Source organism: Euleptes europaea, chromosome 21 (assembly GCF_029931775.1).
Source record: "Euleptes europaea isolate rEulEur1 chromosome 21, rEulEur1.hap1, whole genome shotgun sequence".
Taxonomy (NCBI): domain Eukaryota; kingdom Metazoa; phylum Chordata; class Lepidosauria; order Squamata; family Sphaerodactylidae; genus Euleptes; species Euleptes europaea.
In genome coordinates, this window is record NC_079332.1 from 5,877,276 (window position 1) to 5,894,353 (window position 17,078).

Sequence of the window (17,078 nt, forward strand, 5' to 3'; positions counted from 1 at the left end):
GGATTTACTCTGTTCTCTCCCCCTTCATAAGACACAGCCAGACTTGGGGGAGAGTATCTCAAGAAGCCATTATAGAGTTGCTTTGTTCTTTGTGCTTTGATGCACAGGATGGAGTATTTCTGTAAGAGCACTCAGCCTGTGATTATACATTGCAGCAGGAATGTGGTGGTGGTGGGGGTCTGGGCTTCAGGAATTATAGTGTTTAAGCATTCCATAGTTACCTTGTACTTGCCTGGTTTCTGTGCACATTCCAGCCCCAAAGTGTCACTGACTTTACAAACACCTGAAGATGATTCAGCTCATTTACCTTTTCAGGCGTGGTTGCTCATCTGGCATCTGTTTGGCTAGGAAACAAAATGTCATTGTTTTCCATTATGCTGGAATTTAGATTGAGCTCTTCGCAGGGCAACGTCTCGCTTAGGTTCCTGTGCATCAGGAAAAAGCAACGTCCAAATAAGATTCCAAACTAAAAGTTGGCACATCCCATAAATGCAAATGGTCCTGGAAGTTCTCCCCCCCAACCTATTCATTCAAGCAAAAAGACTCACAACAATTGATTTAGCCACTGTGTTTGAGAGTATATTTGACAAAAATAGTTAACTTCTGATGGCCCAGGGCAGTCAAAACAGGCTTATGTATCCTGTTAAATTCATGTTGCTGAATTTGTAATGATAGTGTCACATACAGTATTCCTAGTTTAAGGCATCACTTTCTTTCAGCTTCCTCCCTCTGAAGACCATCCTTTGACCAGAATGTCTCTTCACCAGTTCTTAATAGAGCCAATAACCTGCCATGCCTGGAACCGAGACCGAACTCGTGAGTATTCCTGCGATTGTTAATACATTGGGCTGTGAGACTTCAGATGCTACAACAAACTTGCCACAGAAAGCCAGCTCACCTATGGAATTTATGCAGTTGGGCAGCTTGTGGCTTACCATTCTGCTGAAGACTAGTATTGACAACATTCTGTATTGCTTTTTTTACTCCCTTGGGCCGCTAATACTGAAGGTCAGCTACACACATTTTGCAGCCATTTCAAGTCACATAAACCCAGCGGTTATTTCTGTGCCATAGCATAACACCATAAAGGGATGGTTTGCAGCAGAAAGGGCAGATAGGAGGACATGACTAAGCCCCTTTTCCATGCTTTACTACTCCCCAGGAGTTGCAGACGGTCAAGTCTCCAGGGCCACATCCCACCTGCCTCACCAAGAGCGGTCCAACAGTAGAAAATGGCAGAGGTTCTCCCTGAAGTGCTTAAATCTCATTGGCAAGCCCCAGACTTAACAGCGTTGTCCTAGTCGGGAAGCTAGTTCTCCCATCTCCACTATTGCCCAGTTCAACCCAAGTTCCATGTCTGGGTTCTTCCCCAGGCCCTGTAGCTGTTGCCTCTGGCTGCTGTACCATTATAATAAAGTTAAGCCATGAGGTAGCTAGACTGTCAGAGTCCCAGGTGATGCAGCCTACCATATTCTCAGGCAGGAATACTGCCTCATGAGTCCCAGAATGGTCCCAGGCCTTCACGTTGCAGAGAGACCAGGGTAGTCTGTTAATTTCTCCCCCACTTGCACAGAACTCAGGTTATTCAGTTAATTTCCTCCCCATGTCTTCCTGCTGGGTCCTTTTATCTACTTTCTCTTGGCCCAGCCCACTTCCTTCTTCCTTACACCTGAGAAGTTCTTTTCCCCCAAGGAGACCTCTACACCAGAGGAGGCCATTACTCTACGGTACTGGCTGTCATTCCTCCTGTTTGCTTTTCTCAGTTCCCCTTGGGGACCTGCCTTGCCTTTCCCTCTGCTCTGAGGCCGGGCTGCTGTCTGCTATGGCTGCACCTAGGCTCCTCCCTCTGGGGTGTTTCTGTCTCAGATGCGTGTCTTGAATTCGTGTCTTCAATCCTGCTGGGTTGGGTCTGGTGGGGGGAGTTGCATTGAAAAAAATATTGGTTGGCGGGGGAAAGGTTATGTACCCCTCCCCTTATATGCCTTCATCTTAGCTGGAAATTGATGGTGGTTGCTCCAATGGACAAGCAGCTGTAAGGGGTATGTTGTGCTGCAGCTGGACGGAACTGTCAACATGACCTTCTTTTTCTCCTCTGTGCTTTCTGACCTGTGTTAAATCTTGGGCTGGCAGGATTTGGTGTCTCTGTCTTCCTGCCTGTTCATTGTGCATTCCACTTGTGTGCCATTGCGTTCAGTTTTGTGTTTAAAATCTCAGCTCAGCACAACAATGGCATCTGTATACTGCTAACTTTTGTTTGCTTTTTTTTTTCAATTGGAAAGGTGACTCCCTAAACTGTACGCATGAAAGATGAGCCTGTAGATCCTTGGATAGATTTTGCACTCTAAATTTTGTAGTTACTTTTTTTTTTAAGACAAAGCTTTTAATGCTAACGGATTTGCTCTCTTTACAGAGATTGCCATTAGCCCGAATAACCATGAAGTTCACATCTATAAGAAAAACAGTAACCAATGGGTAAAGGCCCATGAGCTGAAAGAGCACAACGGACACATCACAGGTAAAAGCGTTTGTCTTGGAAGACCATGTTCTGCTTTGTACACGCTGCCAGGGAGTTGTGGCTCAGCGGCAGAGCGCATGCTTTGCATGCAGAAGTTCCCACGTTTGGCCACTGGCAAAACAAATAAACTTTATTCTGGTGCTTCCCTCCACTCCTCGTTTTATATATATAAAAAAACGATTCAACCGCTGATTTATCCATAGATCACATAAATTCAGGATGCACATAAATGCCAGATACTGCCTTAGCTAAATAATCATATACACTAGTCTGCAGAAGAATTTGGCAAGATAGGGACTATATAAGTCCTAAAATGGGGTGGGTGGGATTGAAGGTCTAAGTAGTATTCAGGAGACAGGATCAGAAAATGTGTTTCTGCCTGAGGCAGAACATGAGAGGGAGGGCAGGAAGGGTTGCATCAGTGCTTGGCTCTTGTGGCCCTTTCTTGCATGCCCAGGGTAGTGCCAATCGCCACTTCGGGGTCGGGAAGCAATTTTCCTCCAGGCCAAATTGGCCAGGGATCCTGGAGGGGTATTTTTTGCCATCTTCTGGGCATGGAGTAGGGGTCACCTGCGGGGAGGTAGTTGTGGATTTCCTGCATTGTGCAGGGGGTTGGACCAGATGACCCTGGTGGTCCCTTCCAGTTCTGTGAGTCTATGATTCTATGCGTTGTGACAAGGTGTTGACGGCCAAAAATGAAGGCGTCCTCTCAAACTGCAGGGATCGATTGGGCCCCCAAGAGCGACCGCATCGTCACCTGTGGTGCCGACCGCAACGCTTACGTCTGGAGCCAGAAGGATGGTGTGTGGAAGCCGACCCTGGTCATTCTGAGGATCAACCGAGCTGCCACTTTTGTGAAGTGGTCCCCTCTGGAGAACAAGTTTGCCGTGGGGAGCGGGGCACGCCTCATCTCCGTGTGCTACTTCGAATCGGAGAACGACTGGTGAGCGGGTTGGCGTTTGAGCAGTTTCTCTTGGGTGATTCCCTCGGCTTTTGGCCGCGATCTGTGGGAAACGGCTGGTGATCAGCAGGCCCTTTTGCCACTTCTGAATTGTGTCTTCTCTAAATTGTGTTTGTAACCTCAAAGGGGAGTTGGAACCACTTTGGGGCTCTGCAGTTTGATGTGGCCTCAGTCGAGAGAGCCACTGACTTTTGACTTTCTGATGGGTTGGCTGGGCCCAGAACCAAGTTTATTACTTTTGGCTTTACAGATATTTTTCAAATACTTAGACTGACATCATTTTTGCAGCAGATCATTAGTTGGCCGGGAGGGGTCTCCCTTGAGTAATATTAATCTATAAAGGCTGATTCTGTGGCAAACCTGGGATGTTCGCGTGGTGGTTGTAGTAGTGCCGCCTCATGTGCTGATCTACGGGCTTCTTTTCCCTCTTCTCTCCCAGGTGGGTGAGCAAGCACATTAAGAAGCCCATTCGGTCCACGGTCCTCAGCCTCGACTGGCATCCCAATAATGTCTTGCTGGCGGCTGGCTCCTGCGACTTCAAATGCAGGTGAGAGAAGCCCCTTCCAGAGTGGGTTTGGGTCAAGGGGTCCGGCAGCTCAGGGCTGGCATGCGGAGGTCTTCCGCCAACAGGTGGCAGCAAGGGTTGGCTCCTGAAAAGGGGACGGATTTCACAGATAGTCTTCGGTGCTCAGTCTTCAGATACTGTTGTGGTTATCAAATCAGTTTTCTTTTTTTGAAGCTGATGACACATTTTTTGTAACTATTAAGGCAGCATCTGAGAACAAATTGATAGGGCAGGTGAAAATGAATGTAGGATAGAGGTTTCGGGGGAAGGAGGTGGTGGCAAATAGAAAAGGCGAGGCAAACGAACGTCCAAAGGGATCCATGAGTTCAGACCAACGAGAAGCGCAGCCATTGATTTCCTGGGCTTTTCAAGAGGCTGGGGAGGGTGGCCTCCAGTGTATCTTTTATCCTGTGGCTCCCGGCAGGCATGGGGGAATGTTTCACGCTGTATAAGGATTGCAGGAATTACAGCTGTCCTCCAGCCTCTTAAATATTGGGGACCTCTAAGCAGAGAAAAGAGCCCTGTGGCACAGAGGGGTACGCTGCAGTACTGCAGTCCAAGCTCTGCTCGTGACCTGAGTTCGATCCCGATGGAAGTCGGTTTCAGGTAGCTGGCTCAAGGTTGACTCAGCCTTCCATCCTTCCAAGGTCAGTAAAATGAGGACCCAGCTTGCTGGGGGTAAAGGGAAGACGACTGGGGAAGGCACTGGCAAACCACCCCGTAAAACAAAGTCTGCCTAGTGAACGTCGGGATGTGACGTCACCCCATGGGTCAGAAATGACCTGGTGCTTGCACAGGGGACCTTTACCTTTTAAGCAGAGAAGGGGATTTTAGGTGAGGAAAATCCCATCTTATTAAAAGAAGCCTTACTAAACAAGATGGTTTTCTCTCTCCACCCCCCCTAATCATAGGTACCTGCAGTGTCCCTTCTGGTTCACATGGGTTTATTAGTGCCTCACCAAAGCTTTAATGTCCTTTTTATGTCCTTACATTGATGCCATGTGCCTCCTTCAGCTTTTGTGAATGGCTCTTTCAATTCAGTCCACTGCCGGGGTTCAGCTACTTTTAAAAAATACCTCAAATGGCTGTAAGCTTTCTTTTTGCATCTACATACAGTTTGGAGTCTTTTGCCGTTTCAACACATGCAGCTTCTTGTTTACTGTTTACTCTGGTGGGGAAAATATAACAAGCTTTCAAGGAAACACAGAGCTCCGTGTCAGGAAGGATGACTAAGCTACGCAGAGCGGAGAAGATGTAATGTTGCATCAGCAATGACAAAACAAAAAAACCCTTTATACCTTCTAGGCACACAGGGCTCACTGCCTAACAGGAGACTTCAGAGTATTGGGAATCCCTCGTCGCAGGGCTTTTTCTTCTTTACATTAAACGGTCACGTAGTGATGCTGTTTGCATTTGAGTTTAAAACAAAACAAGTAATCCTTCTTGCTGAAATAGCGCGTCCTGCAGATGGGAGAACAGCTGTCCTTAACCCACTTCTGGCTAGCGGACTAAGCAGTTACTATAATTGAGCATCTGTGACATCAGCAGCGCTTTCTGTGGGAACAGTCACGTACACTATAGAGCAGTCATTTTCATACCGAGTGTCAGTCTCCCCAAAGCTTGTTTGGTGTTCTGCCACAGAGTAGAACAGTAAAGGCAGACAAGCTTACTTCTTCACGGTCTCTGTTCGTCACGCTGATGGGCTTTTATACCTGCTGAGAGTTAGGATTCGGATGCGGATCTTCTGCTGCAGCGGGCAGTGGCAGGAGTTGTCTTGGGTGTGATCCGGGTGGCATTATGGGTTCCTGTAGGACAGTGGTGAGGGCCAGCCACCATAGGATGTGCCCTAGAATTCTCCACTGTGCGCTGGGGGCTGCTACTGCAGATCTTTAGGTGTTCTTTGACAGATGATTGTGGGAGGGATTTCCCTGCAGACAGAAAGTTTGAAAGTGTCTCCTATAACGGGAAGGTGATGTAGAAGAGATTCAGAGATTGAGCCAGAGGCACCGGAAAATCCTCTTGGGAGAGTTGTACCACCTCAAACACTGATGAGAGATAATTCACAGTAGCCGTATTAGTCTGTCTGCAGTAGTAGAAAAGAGCAAGAGTCCAGTAGCACCTTAAAGTTCAGCTGGGTGACCTTGGGCTAGTCACAGCTCTCAACCCCACCTACCTCCCAGGGTGTCTGTTGGGGGGAAGGGAAGGGGATTGTAAGCCGGTTTGAGTCTCCCTTAAGTGGTAGAGAAAGTCGGCATATAAAAACCAACTCTTCTTCCTTTTTGAATTCAGATGTGGTACAGCCTGACTGAGGGGACCCGCATGCCTCTTCTGATTGCCGGAATCTGCTTGTATGTCATTTCCAGGTGGGGAGGGGTTGATGAGCGTCAGGCATGTGGAGTCTGCTTGGCTGTTAGTCATAGTCCAGTGGGGGGCATTATCCATCCTTATGCTGATAGCTCCTGGTTCAAGATGTGTTGGTTGGACTTGCACAGGTGGGGTCACACAGCACAGAACCCCCCTGCAATAGGGCATCTCCTTTCCTCCTCCTCCCGTAGCTTTCTGCTGAGAGGTGCAGTTTCTGGGAGAATCCACTGTCTCTCTTTGAGTACTGGGCCTTCCTGTGTCAGTGCGTGTGCGCAAATACACCCGCAGCTCGACAGAGAGATCTCTCTCTCTCTCTTCCTTTATGCCTCTTTCTTTGCAGAGTGTTTTCAGCCTACATTAAGGAGGTTGATGAGAAACCGGCAAGCACCCCCTGGGGCTCAAAGATGCCGTTTGGGCAGCTGATGGCGGAATTTGGCGGCACAGGGAGCGGCGGATGGGTCCACAGCGTCAGTTTTTCTGCCAGCGGCAACCGCCTCGCCTGGGTCAGCCACGACAGTACTGTATCGGTTGCGGACGCTTCCAAAAACATGATGTAAGTCACTGAAACGAGTCTTGGGGCTGACATACTTGAAGAGCCTCATGATTATCGTCCGACCTTTCGCCACCAGCAAGGTTTCTTGACGCTTGAGCCAAACGTGCTCTGAATGTTTCGCATTCTGTACGTAGACCTGCACCTCGGTTGTAATGTGCCCAGCACTGATTCGGGCCGAATGTATGGCCTACTGCCAAAAGTGACAGGCTGATTTGAAGTATAGTTTCAAGAAAAGCATATGGGGTTCCTGGCCCACTGACCCCAAGCACAAGTGAAATTACTAGTGGGTCGTTCCAGCTCCTGTCTTAATAAATTTCCTCCTTGTGCTGTTGAACAAAAAGAGGCTTCATTAACCAGATGTTACTGTGAATGTTTGTTTTTTAGGGTCTCGCAACTGAAAACGGAGTTCCTCCCGCTCCTGAGCGTGTCGTTCGTTTCGGAGAACAGCGTGGTCGCTGCTGTAAGCATCTCCTCTCTAACTTGTAGCACTTTTAGAGTCCACCGGCACAGAGAGCTGACGTTATCCTTTTGACGCCCCAGCTGGCAGCAAGGTTGGAAGAAAAAAATCACAGGACCTTAAATGCTGAACAGTTATTGTGCAAATCATATTTGGCGGCCTAGGGCCTCCTCAGATGGTACGCTGTCCTTGTGCAGAAAGCATAACCTGTAGAGGAAAGCACCGAGACCTGTTAGGTAGATGTGGAGTGCAACAGTAGCCACAAATTCATCTCACTCCTGCAGTTTTGTGTGTACCGAGGCAGCCTCCCAGCACGCTGGCAGGCAGCATTATGCAAGAAGTGGAGAGTCACAGGAAGCTTGACAGTTTGTTCTTTCTCTACGCAGAATTGCTTTCTGCACAGCACAATTGTGACATGTCGAGCAGCCTTCGTTTAAGCCCTTAGTGTATAATAAAACTGAATTGGCAGACCTCATCCCTTTTGGGAGCCAGGCCCTTGGACTCAGGAAGCCCCGCCTCTTACGTTCAGGCGTAAACAGACTGGAGGCGGTTACCTAGTGGCGGGTCAAATGTTACACGTTGACACACCTTTTCCTTGAAATCTTTGGGGGCAAAATTTAGGCTGCAAACTGCTTGCGGCAGATGGGTCTTTTGTCCCTGCTGTTCTGGGAAGCACTGCCTACACTGGTGGTTCTGTCTCATCAAAGGTATATTTTGCTGAGGGATCGGATGATAACATACTCTGGGACAGAACTTTACAACTGCGGGTCAGGAAGTGAGGGTGGGCAATTATTTGGAAGTTAGGAGACCAAAAGTCAGCCGAAGACAGCAGAGACGTACTAGCTCGGAGAAGAATCTTGTCTTTGCGGCTGGCTTTCCAGCTAAGCCTGGCCAAAATTACACCCAAGCATCAGTTCTTAAGAAAACAGGTTTTTCCTCGTCCGGTGGATTTGAGCAAGGGTGTCAACGTTTTGCCGCAGGGCCACGATTGCTGCCCCATGCTCTTCAACTGCGACGACCGCGGATCCCTCGCCTTCGTCTCCAAGCTCGACATTCCCAAGCAGAGCATCCAGCGCAACATTTCCGCCATGGAGCGCTTCCGCAACATGGACAAGAGAGCCACCACCGAGGACCGCAACGCCACGCTGGAGACCTTGCACCAGAACAGCATCACGTAGGTGCCCGCAGGGTGTGTGTGTGTGCGTGTGGCTCAGGAGCTCTCTCAGCCCCACCTACCTCACGAGGGTGTCTGTTGTGGGGAGGGAAAGGTGATTGTAAGCTGGTTTGAGTCTCCCTTAAGTGGTAGAGAAAGTTGGCATATAAAAACCAACTCTTCTTCATTTACAATCGCAGCCGTCGTTCCCCGTGTTCAGGAGAGTAAAGAAGGTATTGGGTAACCCTTCTCGCACTGTTAAAAATACCTCCTGAGTACATTTTTATCTGGGCACTTAATCCTATCATAAATATCCTGCTTTCGGTCTCTCTTCCCTTCCAACGCCAAAGCAGTCTTTTTTTTTTCCTGCCTGCAGCCAAGTGTCTATTTACGAGGTGGACAAGCGCGACTGCCACAAGTTCTGCACCACCGGCATCGACGGAGCCATGACCATCTGGGACTTCAAGGTACGCTCGAGCCACACCGCCTCCGCCAGTTGAGCACCAGCGGCTCATTGACTCAATTCCTTGGGGTGGCGGGGCCAGTAAACCGGAGGGACGGCCCCAGGTGAGGAAGGGCCCTGAGAGCCGAGCACTGACTTGTCCCTTCCTGCCTTCGCTCTCACAATCACATGACCAGCGTTGCAGTCAGATGGCCATCTAGCCTCTGCTTAAAAACCTCCAAGGCAATGCTCCCCTGTTTTCTTTGCCCCAGAAGGTCAAACCAGAACCAACGGGTTGAAATTAAATCAAAAGAGTTTCCATCTAGACATTAGGAAGAATTTTCTAACCGTTAAAAGCGGTTTCTCGGTGGAACAGGCTTCCTTAGGAGGTGGTGAGCTCTCCTTCCCTGGACGTTTTTAAGAAGAGGCTAGATGGCCATCTGTGAGCATTGCTGATTCTATGGCCTTAAGCAGTTGATGAGAGTGAGGGCACCTTGGCCATCTTCTGGGCATGGAGTAGGGGTCACTGGGGGTGTGGCGGGGGGGAGGTAGTTGTGAATTTCCTGCATTGAGCAGGGGGTTGGGCTAGATGACCCTGGTGGTCCCTTTCAACTCTTTGATTCTATGATTCTGTGAACTCTTTGCGGGCGAGGCAAGAGAAGAATATAATTGAATCCAGCTGATCTTGAACTGCTGGTGAACACCACACAGCTGTCTGCACGTGGAAAGGACACGCGGTACCCCCCAGACAGTACAGCGTCTCTTCCTTTCTGGAGGGCTCCTTCCTTGCGCTAAACTCACTGAGTCAGGGAGGAGGCTCTGCCACGTACCTGGTTGGGCCTCCAGCATCCGGTGGTGTGCCGCTTCCTTGCAGCCGCTTGCGTCCTGGCATGGTGTGGCCACCAGGTGGCGCTGTTCATCCGAAGATAGCTGCCGTGAGCCGCTCGGCGTTGATTCGTTGAATTATTAGTATTTTGTTCAACCACCCTTTGGACTTCCGGAACTGCCCCCCCCCCCCCAATTATAATCCATTTCAAGCATATCTCTGCAGCCCGAAGGAGTAGAAACATGTGCATTCTCCTGCCTCCCCCCCCCCCAATCAAAGCCAAGGATCCCAGTCGGATCATGTATCCAGTTACCATGTTCTGTGGTGCCCTTAGGGTTGCCAAGTCCCTGTTCACTACCAGGTTTTGGGGGCGGAGCCTGAGGAGGGCGGGGTTTGGGGGAGGGGAGGGACTTCAGTGCCATAGAGTCCTATGGCCAAAGTGGCCATTTTCTCCAGGGGAACTGATCTCTTTCGGCTGGAGATCAGTTGTAATAGCAGGAGATCTCCAGCTAGTACCTGGAGGTTTGCAAAAATCAGTATAGGATAACAAAAACCACCTACAAATTATTGCATTCAAGTATTTCTTAATATTACTAATTAACAAATTCTTAAGGTAAAGGTAAAGGTCCCCTGTGCAAGCACCGGATCATTCCTGACTCATGGGGTGACGTTACATCCCAACGTTTTGTAGGCAGACTTTGTTTACAGGGTGGTTTGCCAGTGCCTTCCCCAGTCATCTTCCCTTTACCCCCAAATTCTTACCACAATATAATTTTATCTCCTAACATAACATCTAAGAAGGATCCTATCTACTTTGTATATACAATATCAATCCTACAATCCTGTTTTCTATCAAAGTCCATAAGCCATTAGGGATTTCAGTACAAGATGAAGATGGCTTATGGACTTTTAATAGGATTGTTATTGTATATACAAAGTAGATAGGTATCCTTCTTAGATGTTATGTTAGGAGATAAAATTATATTGTGGTAAGAATTTGTTAATTAGTAATAGTAAGAAATATTTGAATGCAATAATTTGTAAGTGGTTTTTGTTATCCTATACTGATTTTTGCAAACTTGAATGAGTATAGAGGTGTGATTTTCCAGCAGTACCTGGAGGATGGCAACCCTGGGTGCCCTGCAATCATCATCCAACTCTCGTTAATGCTTGTTTGCTTTCCCATTCTCTCCCCCACCCCAGACACTAGAGTCCTCTATCCAGGGCCTGCGGATCATGTAAAGGAGCCTCTCTGTTCTCTAGCAAGACAGCTCGCTCTGGCCCCTGCACAGACTTGAAAAGGGACGGCGAAGATGGGTCACTTTGAAGCACTGAGAAATTGAAGGCTTGGTGGATTTTTTTTTTTGTGTGCCCTCCTCTTTTTCAACCCCCATCCCACCCCCACCCCCGTTCGGTGAAATGTGTTTGGTTTGCAAATCAGCTGTGATCGTGGTATATATTTGGGGTTTTTATTATTATTATTATTATTATTGCTGGTTGTTTCATTCCATTCTTTACCAAAGCTGCTCCTTAAAATAGTTTTATTGCAGGAAGTATGAATCCCTAATTTAAAAGAGGGGAATTTTGTGTAAACTGTCTGCTAGAAGATTAAAAAAACAAAAAAGAACACACATGCTCAGCCTTCAGTCGGTTCCTCCCGGGAGATAAAAACCATCTTTTTGGAATCGGAAGAGAGGCAGGGATCCGGGGTGGAGTAGTATCGGGGCTTTGACCCTCAGCCTTTTCTTCACTTTCTTTCATTATTTAAACTGCTCCGCAGAGAGGCAAAAGCTCCCACTGCCTGCGTTCTGCCCCAGAGGGCTGAGCCAAGACGGCTACGGCTTTGACTGTATCCCCCCCCCCCAAGTCCCTTATTTCCCATGTTCTTCTGATCTCAGACTGGGGGGAAGATGGGGCTTACAGGATTCACCCACCACTTCCTGCTGACTTGAGCAGCACTGTGCGGGGATGTCTTCCATGGTGAGCCCCGAAGGCACACAAGTAACCCCTCTGTTCTTCTGCGTACCCCATTCTCTGGTTCTCCCCCCGATCAACCGTGCAGACTCCTAGGAGGGTTTGCCCTTTTGAATGTCCTCTGGCAGCCTGAGCTGTGTAGTGTGTTCTATGCCTGTGAGAGCGGGGACCCCCCCCCCCCACAAAGAAGGACTGATGCCATCAGGCTTTGAAAGACCCAGGAAGAGCCATGGCATTTTCTGAGAATGTGAAAACGTTACCTGGCCAAGCCCCCAAAGGTCCCAGCCGGTCCCCACCCAGCACGCTGTTTTCTGACGGCGAACAGCTCCTGCGTCCCTGGGAAAGCTCTCAAGGAAGGCACACTGGGGAACGACTGATGTTCCCTTGCATCCAATCTCTCTGAATTTGGAAGTTCCTGTTTTCAGCTGTTGGCAGACCCATCCTCCATAAAAAAAAATTCTTCTTTAAAAAGTCCCAACGTTTTCCAGTTCTTCACTGTCACCCTCTCCCCCCCAAAAAGCGTTCCCGTTGTTCGGTTTGGTTCTGCGCCTGAGACTGGCATCTGCTGTACTGCCGCCTAGGCTCAGCTTAGGAAATCTGCGCTTACTTGAGACTCTTCCCCGCCGTTGGTGGGGGGGCACAATGAATGGTGGACCTAATTGCATGAGGACAGCTGGGGAAGGGGGGTTGGCCTGCTGCTCGGCCTGCCCACCTTGTTCCCTCCGCTCTTCCTTAAAGCTGCAGCACTCAATTTGCCGAGCGGGCAAGATCAGAGAGCCCTTTTTCTATAGGAACAGGCCTGTATGTTCTCCGGGCTCAAACAAAACAATAGAGTTCTGGGATTTATCTAAAGTGATGCAAATTGAACAGATTTGCACAACTTTTCTCTTACATAATTCTGCAGCTTCCCCTCCCCCCCCCCCCACTTTTAGTGTTTGGTGTAAATCATTCTCGTTTTGCTCGGTGGAGGCAGAAGGCAGGTGGGCGCAGAAGAGCTGAAGGCATGGATGGAGCTCACCACTGATAGACACAGCGTTCTGCCGCCCCTCTAGGCTTCTAAGTCTTTGGGCGTTTGCCTGTTCAAACTGCAAACCTGAGGACTAGAAATTTGTTCTTTTTAAAAAAAACAAAAGTTGAGAATCTCAGGAAAATGAATTCTGTACCTGATTATCATCTTCTACAGGATCGCACTATGTGTCCAACCCTCGGTGTGGAGGCAGTGAATCCTTTTACAGTCTGGAAACTAATCCTGAAGTCTAATTAAATAGCAACATCATCTAAAGTTTGTGAAACCCATCCACAGGGTCTTCCAGACACGATGCTGGAGCCCCCAGGTTGCTTCCTGGGGCTTTATGCACGGTGCCATTGATTTTGCCGGCCACATGCGCCCCGCTTGTCCCATTGTCTAGATTTCCTGCACCAGGGAATGTGAGACAGGATATGAGATGGTGTTCCACTAGGCTCATGTTCGCCCAGTTTTTTTCTGAATTTGTGAACGGACCAATAAGTGCGGGCAGCGGCGTCTGTCCAAAGATGGAAATTCCCAGACATAACTCAGAATGGCCTGCATCCTCTTGTGCAGATTTGGGCAGGCCATGTACCAGCGTTCTGTGACTTGTGGATGTGGGATGGACGGTGTCTAGTGCGCTTTTATCCCGCCCTTTTTTCAAGGAGAGCTCAACGAGGCTTACCGAGGTTTCCCCTTCCATTTGATCCTCACAACAGCCCTGTGAGGTAGGCAAGACTGAGAGACTTCAACTGGCCCAAAGTCATCTAGCAAGCTTCCATGGGCAGTGCAGGGACCAAACCCGGGCATCCTAACCCGACACTCTTTTAAGTAGCACACTACCGAACGCCGACCGAGGCTCCGAAAAATCTATCTGGGAGTGCCTGAACAGCAGAGGGGGGCAGGACTTCCCCATCTGGACTTCCCAAACCGCCCTTGTCTCTGCCAAAGTCAGCCGTGCTTTCCTCGCTGCGAAACGGCTGGGTTGTGAAAGCGGCTCTCTGAAGCATGCACAAATATGGTATGTTGTCAGGATAAGAGCCGGCAAACAGGATGTGCAATTGGCCAACTTTTTAGAAGAATTTCGCAATAGGCAGAGAGGACAAAACGGGTAACCCAAGTGCTCAGAGCCTGCCGCATCATCCCAAGCGCTATAGGTACATGTGCCGGTCAGTTCATCACCACATCCTGGGGCAGGGAGTTCCACCATTTAACTATGCGTCTGAAGAAATCCTTCCTTTCATCAGTTTCGAATCTCACCCTCCAGCTTCACGTTCTGATATTATGAGAGAAGGAGAAAAGCTTCTCCCTGTCCGCTTTCTCCACACCATGCATAATTTTATACCCCTTTATCATATCCCCCCCTTAATCACCCTTCTTTCCAAGCTAAACAGCCCTATGCGTTTTAACCGCTCCTCATAGGGCAGTTGCTCTAATTCCCTGATCCTACAAAACATTCATCAGCCTCTTGGCCTTTGAACCAAGGGCAGAGCCTACTCTTAACAGCCGGCAGCTCTCCGCAAGAATTCCTTGCAGTGCTGCCAGATTCGAGGCCCAGGAGCACCTTAGAGGCCAAGAAGGTTATCGGGGGTCTGAGCTGTCCTTCGTCAGAAAACCGTCTTCCGGTCCTGTGACCTGGCGATGCTGGGGCTTCGGCTTGGGACCCCTTCTTCTACAAAGCCCCCGCTCTGTGAGCTGCAGACCACCACCCCCTGCCTATCTGAGCACATCGGTTTGCAAGGCTGGGCCCTAACACAGCCCAGAGCTGCCTGCAGTCTAACCGCAGCAGCTTCTAGTGGTCAAATAGCTCCACTTTGGAGAGGGAGGGAGGGAGAGAAGCCCTGCCCTGCCCCACGAGGAAGCCAGCAAACCAGGAAGTGGTTAGAAGCAGCCCTTTGCGGAGAAGCTTTCCTGGGGTCCCTGTGAATTTCCCCCAGAGGTGAGTTGCAGCTCAACCAGGAAGGCTTTCCCCCAGCAAGAGGAACAGATGGGGCAGCTTAACCTTCAAGGGCAACCTCTGCATCCAAAGCCCTGGAGCTTTATATTTGGCGAGGGGGAAATCCCATTTAATTGCCTGCCCGGTCAGCCGGGTGTCGGCTTCTGGCCTTTAGCCATGGGCAGAGCTGGGATTTGCGTGCTTAAGGGCCGGTGGAAATTGCGGTAGTTGGAGTGTGTTGCCCCCCACCCCAACCAACGGGGGAGGGATTTCCCCCTTTTGATGTCTCTGGCTTGATGGTGCTCTCTAATCTGTTCAGGGAATCTGGGCAGGGGCTGGCTTTACTGTGAAGTAAAAGGAAGCTACTGCTGCAGGGTGCAATTTGCTGTTTTTTCCCCCCAGCCTTCGCTGTCTTACTCCGAGCACTGTTTTAAAAGGAAAAAAAATATTATTTATCGACTTCATCAATACCCCAGCCTTTCTCCCCGGTCTTAACATCGTCCCCTCTCGTTTTATCCTCACAACAGCCCTGTGAGGTAGGTCAGGCCGAGTGTGCGGCCGGGCCAAGGTCGCCCAGCGAGTGTCCACGGCTAGGGTCGCCAGGTCCCTCTTCGTTATCGGCGGGAGAATTTGGGGGCGGAGCCTGAGGAGGGGAGGGTTTGGGAGGGGAGGGACTTAAATGCCGTAGAGTCCAATTGCCAAAGCAGCCATTTTCTCCAGGTGAACTGATCTCTATCGGCTGGAGATGAGTTGTAATAGATCTTCTGCTATTACCTGGAGGTTGGCAACCTTATCCATTGCGGGGGTGGGGGGAATTCGAACCTGGGTCTCCCAGATTCTGGCTTGACACTAAGCACTACACCATGCCGGCTCTCCAGTGCAGATTGGAGCGGGGTGGGGGGGAATAATTTTGCCCTTTAACTTCAGATATGGAAATGACACAGTAATCCCCCTAAATAATTAAAAAGCAGCTTGTAATTTCTCTCTCTCAGATCTTTCATTAACAAAACCTCTCTTTGTTCCCAAATGCCTTAAATCTGCTGGGTTTTCCAGGCCAGGCTTGGGCGGCACTATTCCATCCCCCAAATGGCAGCTGCCCCCCCCCCATTTCAAACAACCTCTGGCTCTGGAGACAGTTCCTTCTTTTTTTGCAGAGAGAGCCAGAGCCGGCAAGTCGGAGCTCCCCGCAGCTGGGACCGAGAAGCGGCTTTTGGCCCGGCAGGAGGCAGGCCTCCCTCCACACCCACGCAAGGAAGTGGTTGCATTTCTCAGAGAGGAAAGGGGAAGTCAGAGGAACTTCAGAGCAGTCGGCTTCTGCCTCCTGGCCCGGCCGTGCTGCTGCTGCTGCCGTTCATGTCGACTGTCCAGAGTCCATGAACTAGCCAGGCCTCCGGTTCCCGACGGCAGAGTGGGGGGAAAAAAACCCAGCTCCCTTTCCCCGCTCCTTCAAGGTAAGTGCCGGAGATGCCACTTCTGCTAACAGATGTGCCCCCGGCTCCATGGAGCCGCTGGCCCGCATCCAGCATCTCTCCGCCCTCTCTCCAACTCCCTTGCGGTCCAGAGGTTCCGGGGTGGCAGGCTCTGTGCCGGAGGGAAAGAAACTCTGCCTTCCCTCCTGTCTTTTTGGCTTCCTTTGGGTCCTCCCTGTGAAAATGTTTGTTCCAAAAGTTCTCTGCAGGGCTTGGAGGCTGGGGACTGGGTCCTGCCATTCGAACTTTTGAGTGGGTTTTGAAGAGGCGCCCTCTGACCTGTTCCAAGAGCGGTAGGAAGGTTTTAGGTTTGAGCCTGGCTCAGGTTCTGCTTTCGTGAGAACCAGAGGGGGAAAACGGGAGCGGCTGGGAGATCTGGCAATTCCCACAGTGTGTGAGATACGTTTTAAAATGACTGAAAATGTAACGGGAAATGCCTGGTTGTGGTTCCTCTCGTGGCTACTTCTTCTCGTGGCTACCAGCCCCACAGTCTTTAGGGTAATGCTTATCCCCATTTCAATAGCTTAAAGAACTAAAAAATATATATTAAAATTGCACACCAACCTTTAGCATCCGCAAAGTTTGCTTTCAAAGCATGTGAGTAACCATCCCATCTGGCCTGCAGCTGCGAGGGTTATTGTTCTGAACGCACCTCCGGCTTGAAAGGAGGCAGGGCCAGAACAGCAACTCATGTATATATTTTATTATTTACGAAAGTATTTATATCCCGCCTTGTGAAGAGGCCAATCTGCGAATCAGAACCGATTGGGTCATTTGATTATACCGGATACTGAGACCCTGAAGGGCTTAACCTGCCTATAGTAGAAACTGAGTGGAAGGGCCCCCGATTCTGAGCA

At 49.7% G+C, this 17,078-nt stretch overlaps 1 protein-coding gene across 1 annotated transcript; it reads left to right on the forward strand.

Annotated features, from left to right (window-relative positions):
• The first annotated feature begins 720 nt into the window (after positions 1-720).
• ARPC1A (actin related protein 2/3 complex subunit 1A) lies at positions 721-11,200 on the forward strand. The gene is made up of 9 exons (XM_056866456.1): positions 721-816; positions 2,411-2,515; positions 3,236-3,458; positions 3,916-4,023; positions 6,746-6,958; positions 7,343-7,418; positions 8,396-8,589; positions 8,945-9,035; positions 11,040-11,200. Exons 1-9 carry the CDS (start codon positions 753-755, stop codon positions 11,076-11,078), a joined length of 1,113 nt encoding a protein of 370 aa, XP_056722434.1. The 5' UTR covers positions 721-752; the 3' UTR covers positions 11,079-11,200.
• The last annotated feature ends 5,878 nt before the right edge of the window (positions 11,201-17,078 follow it).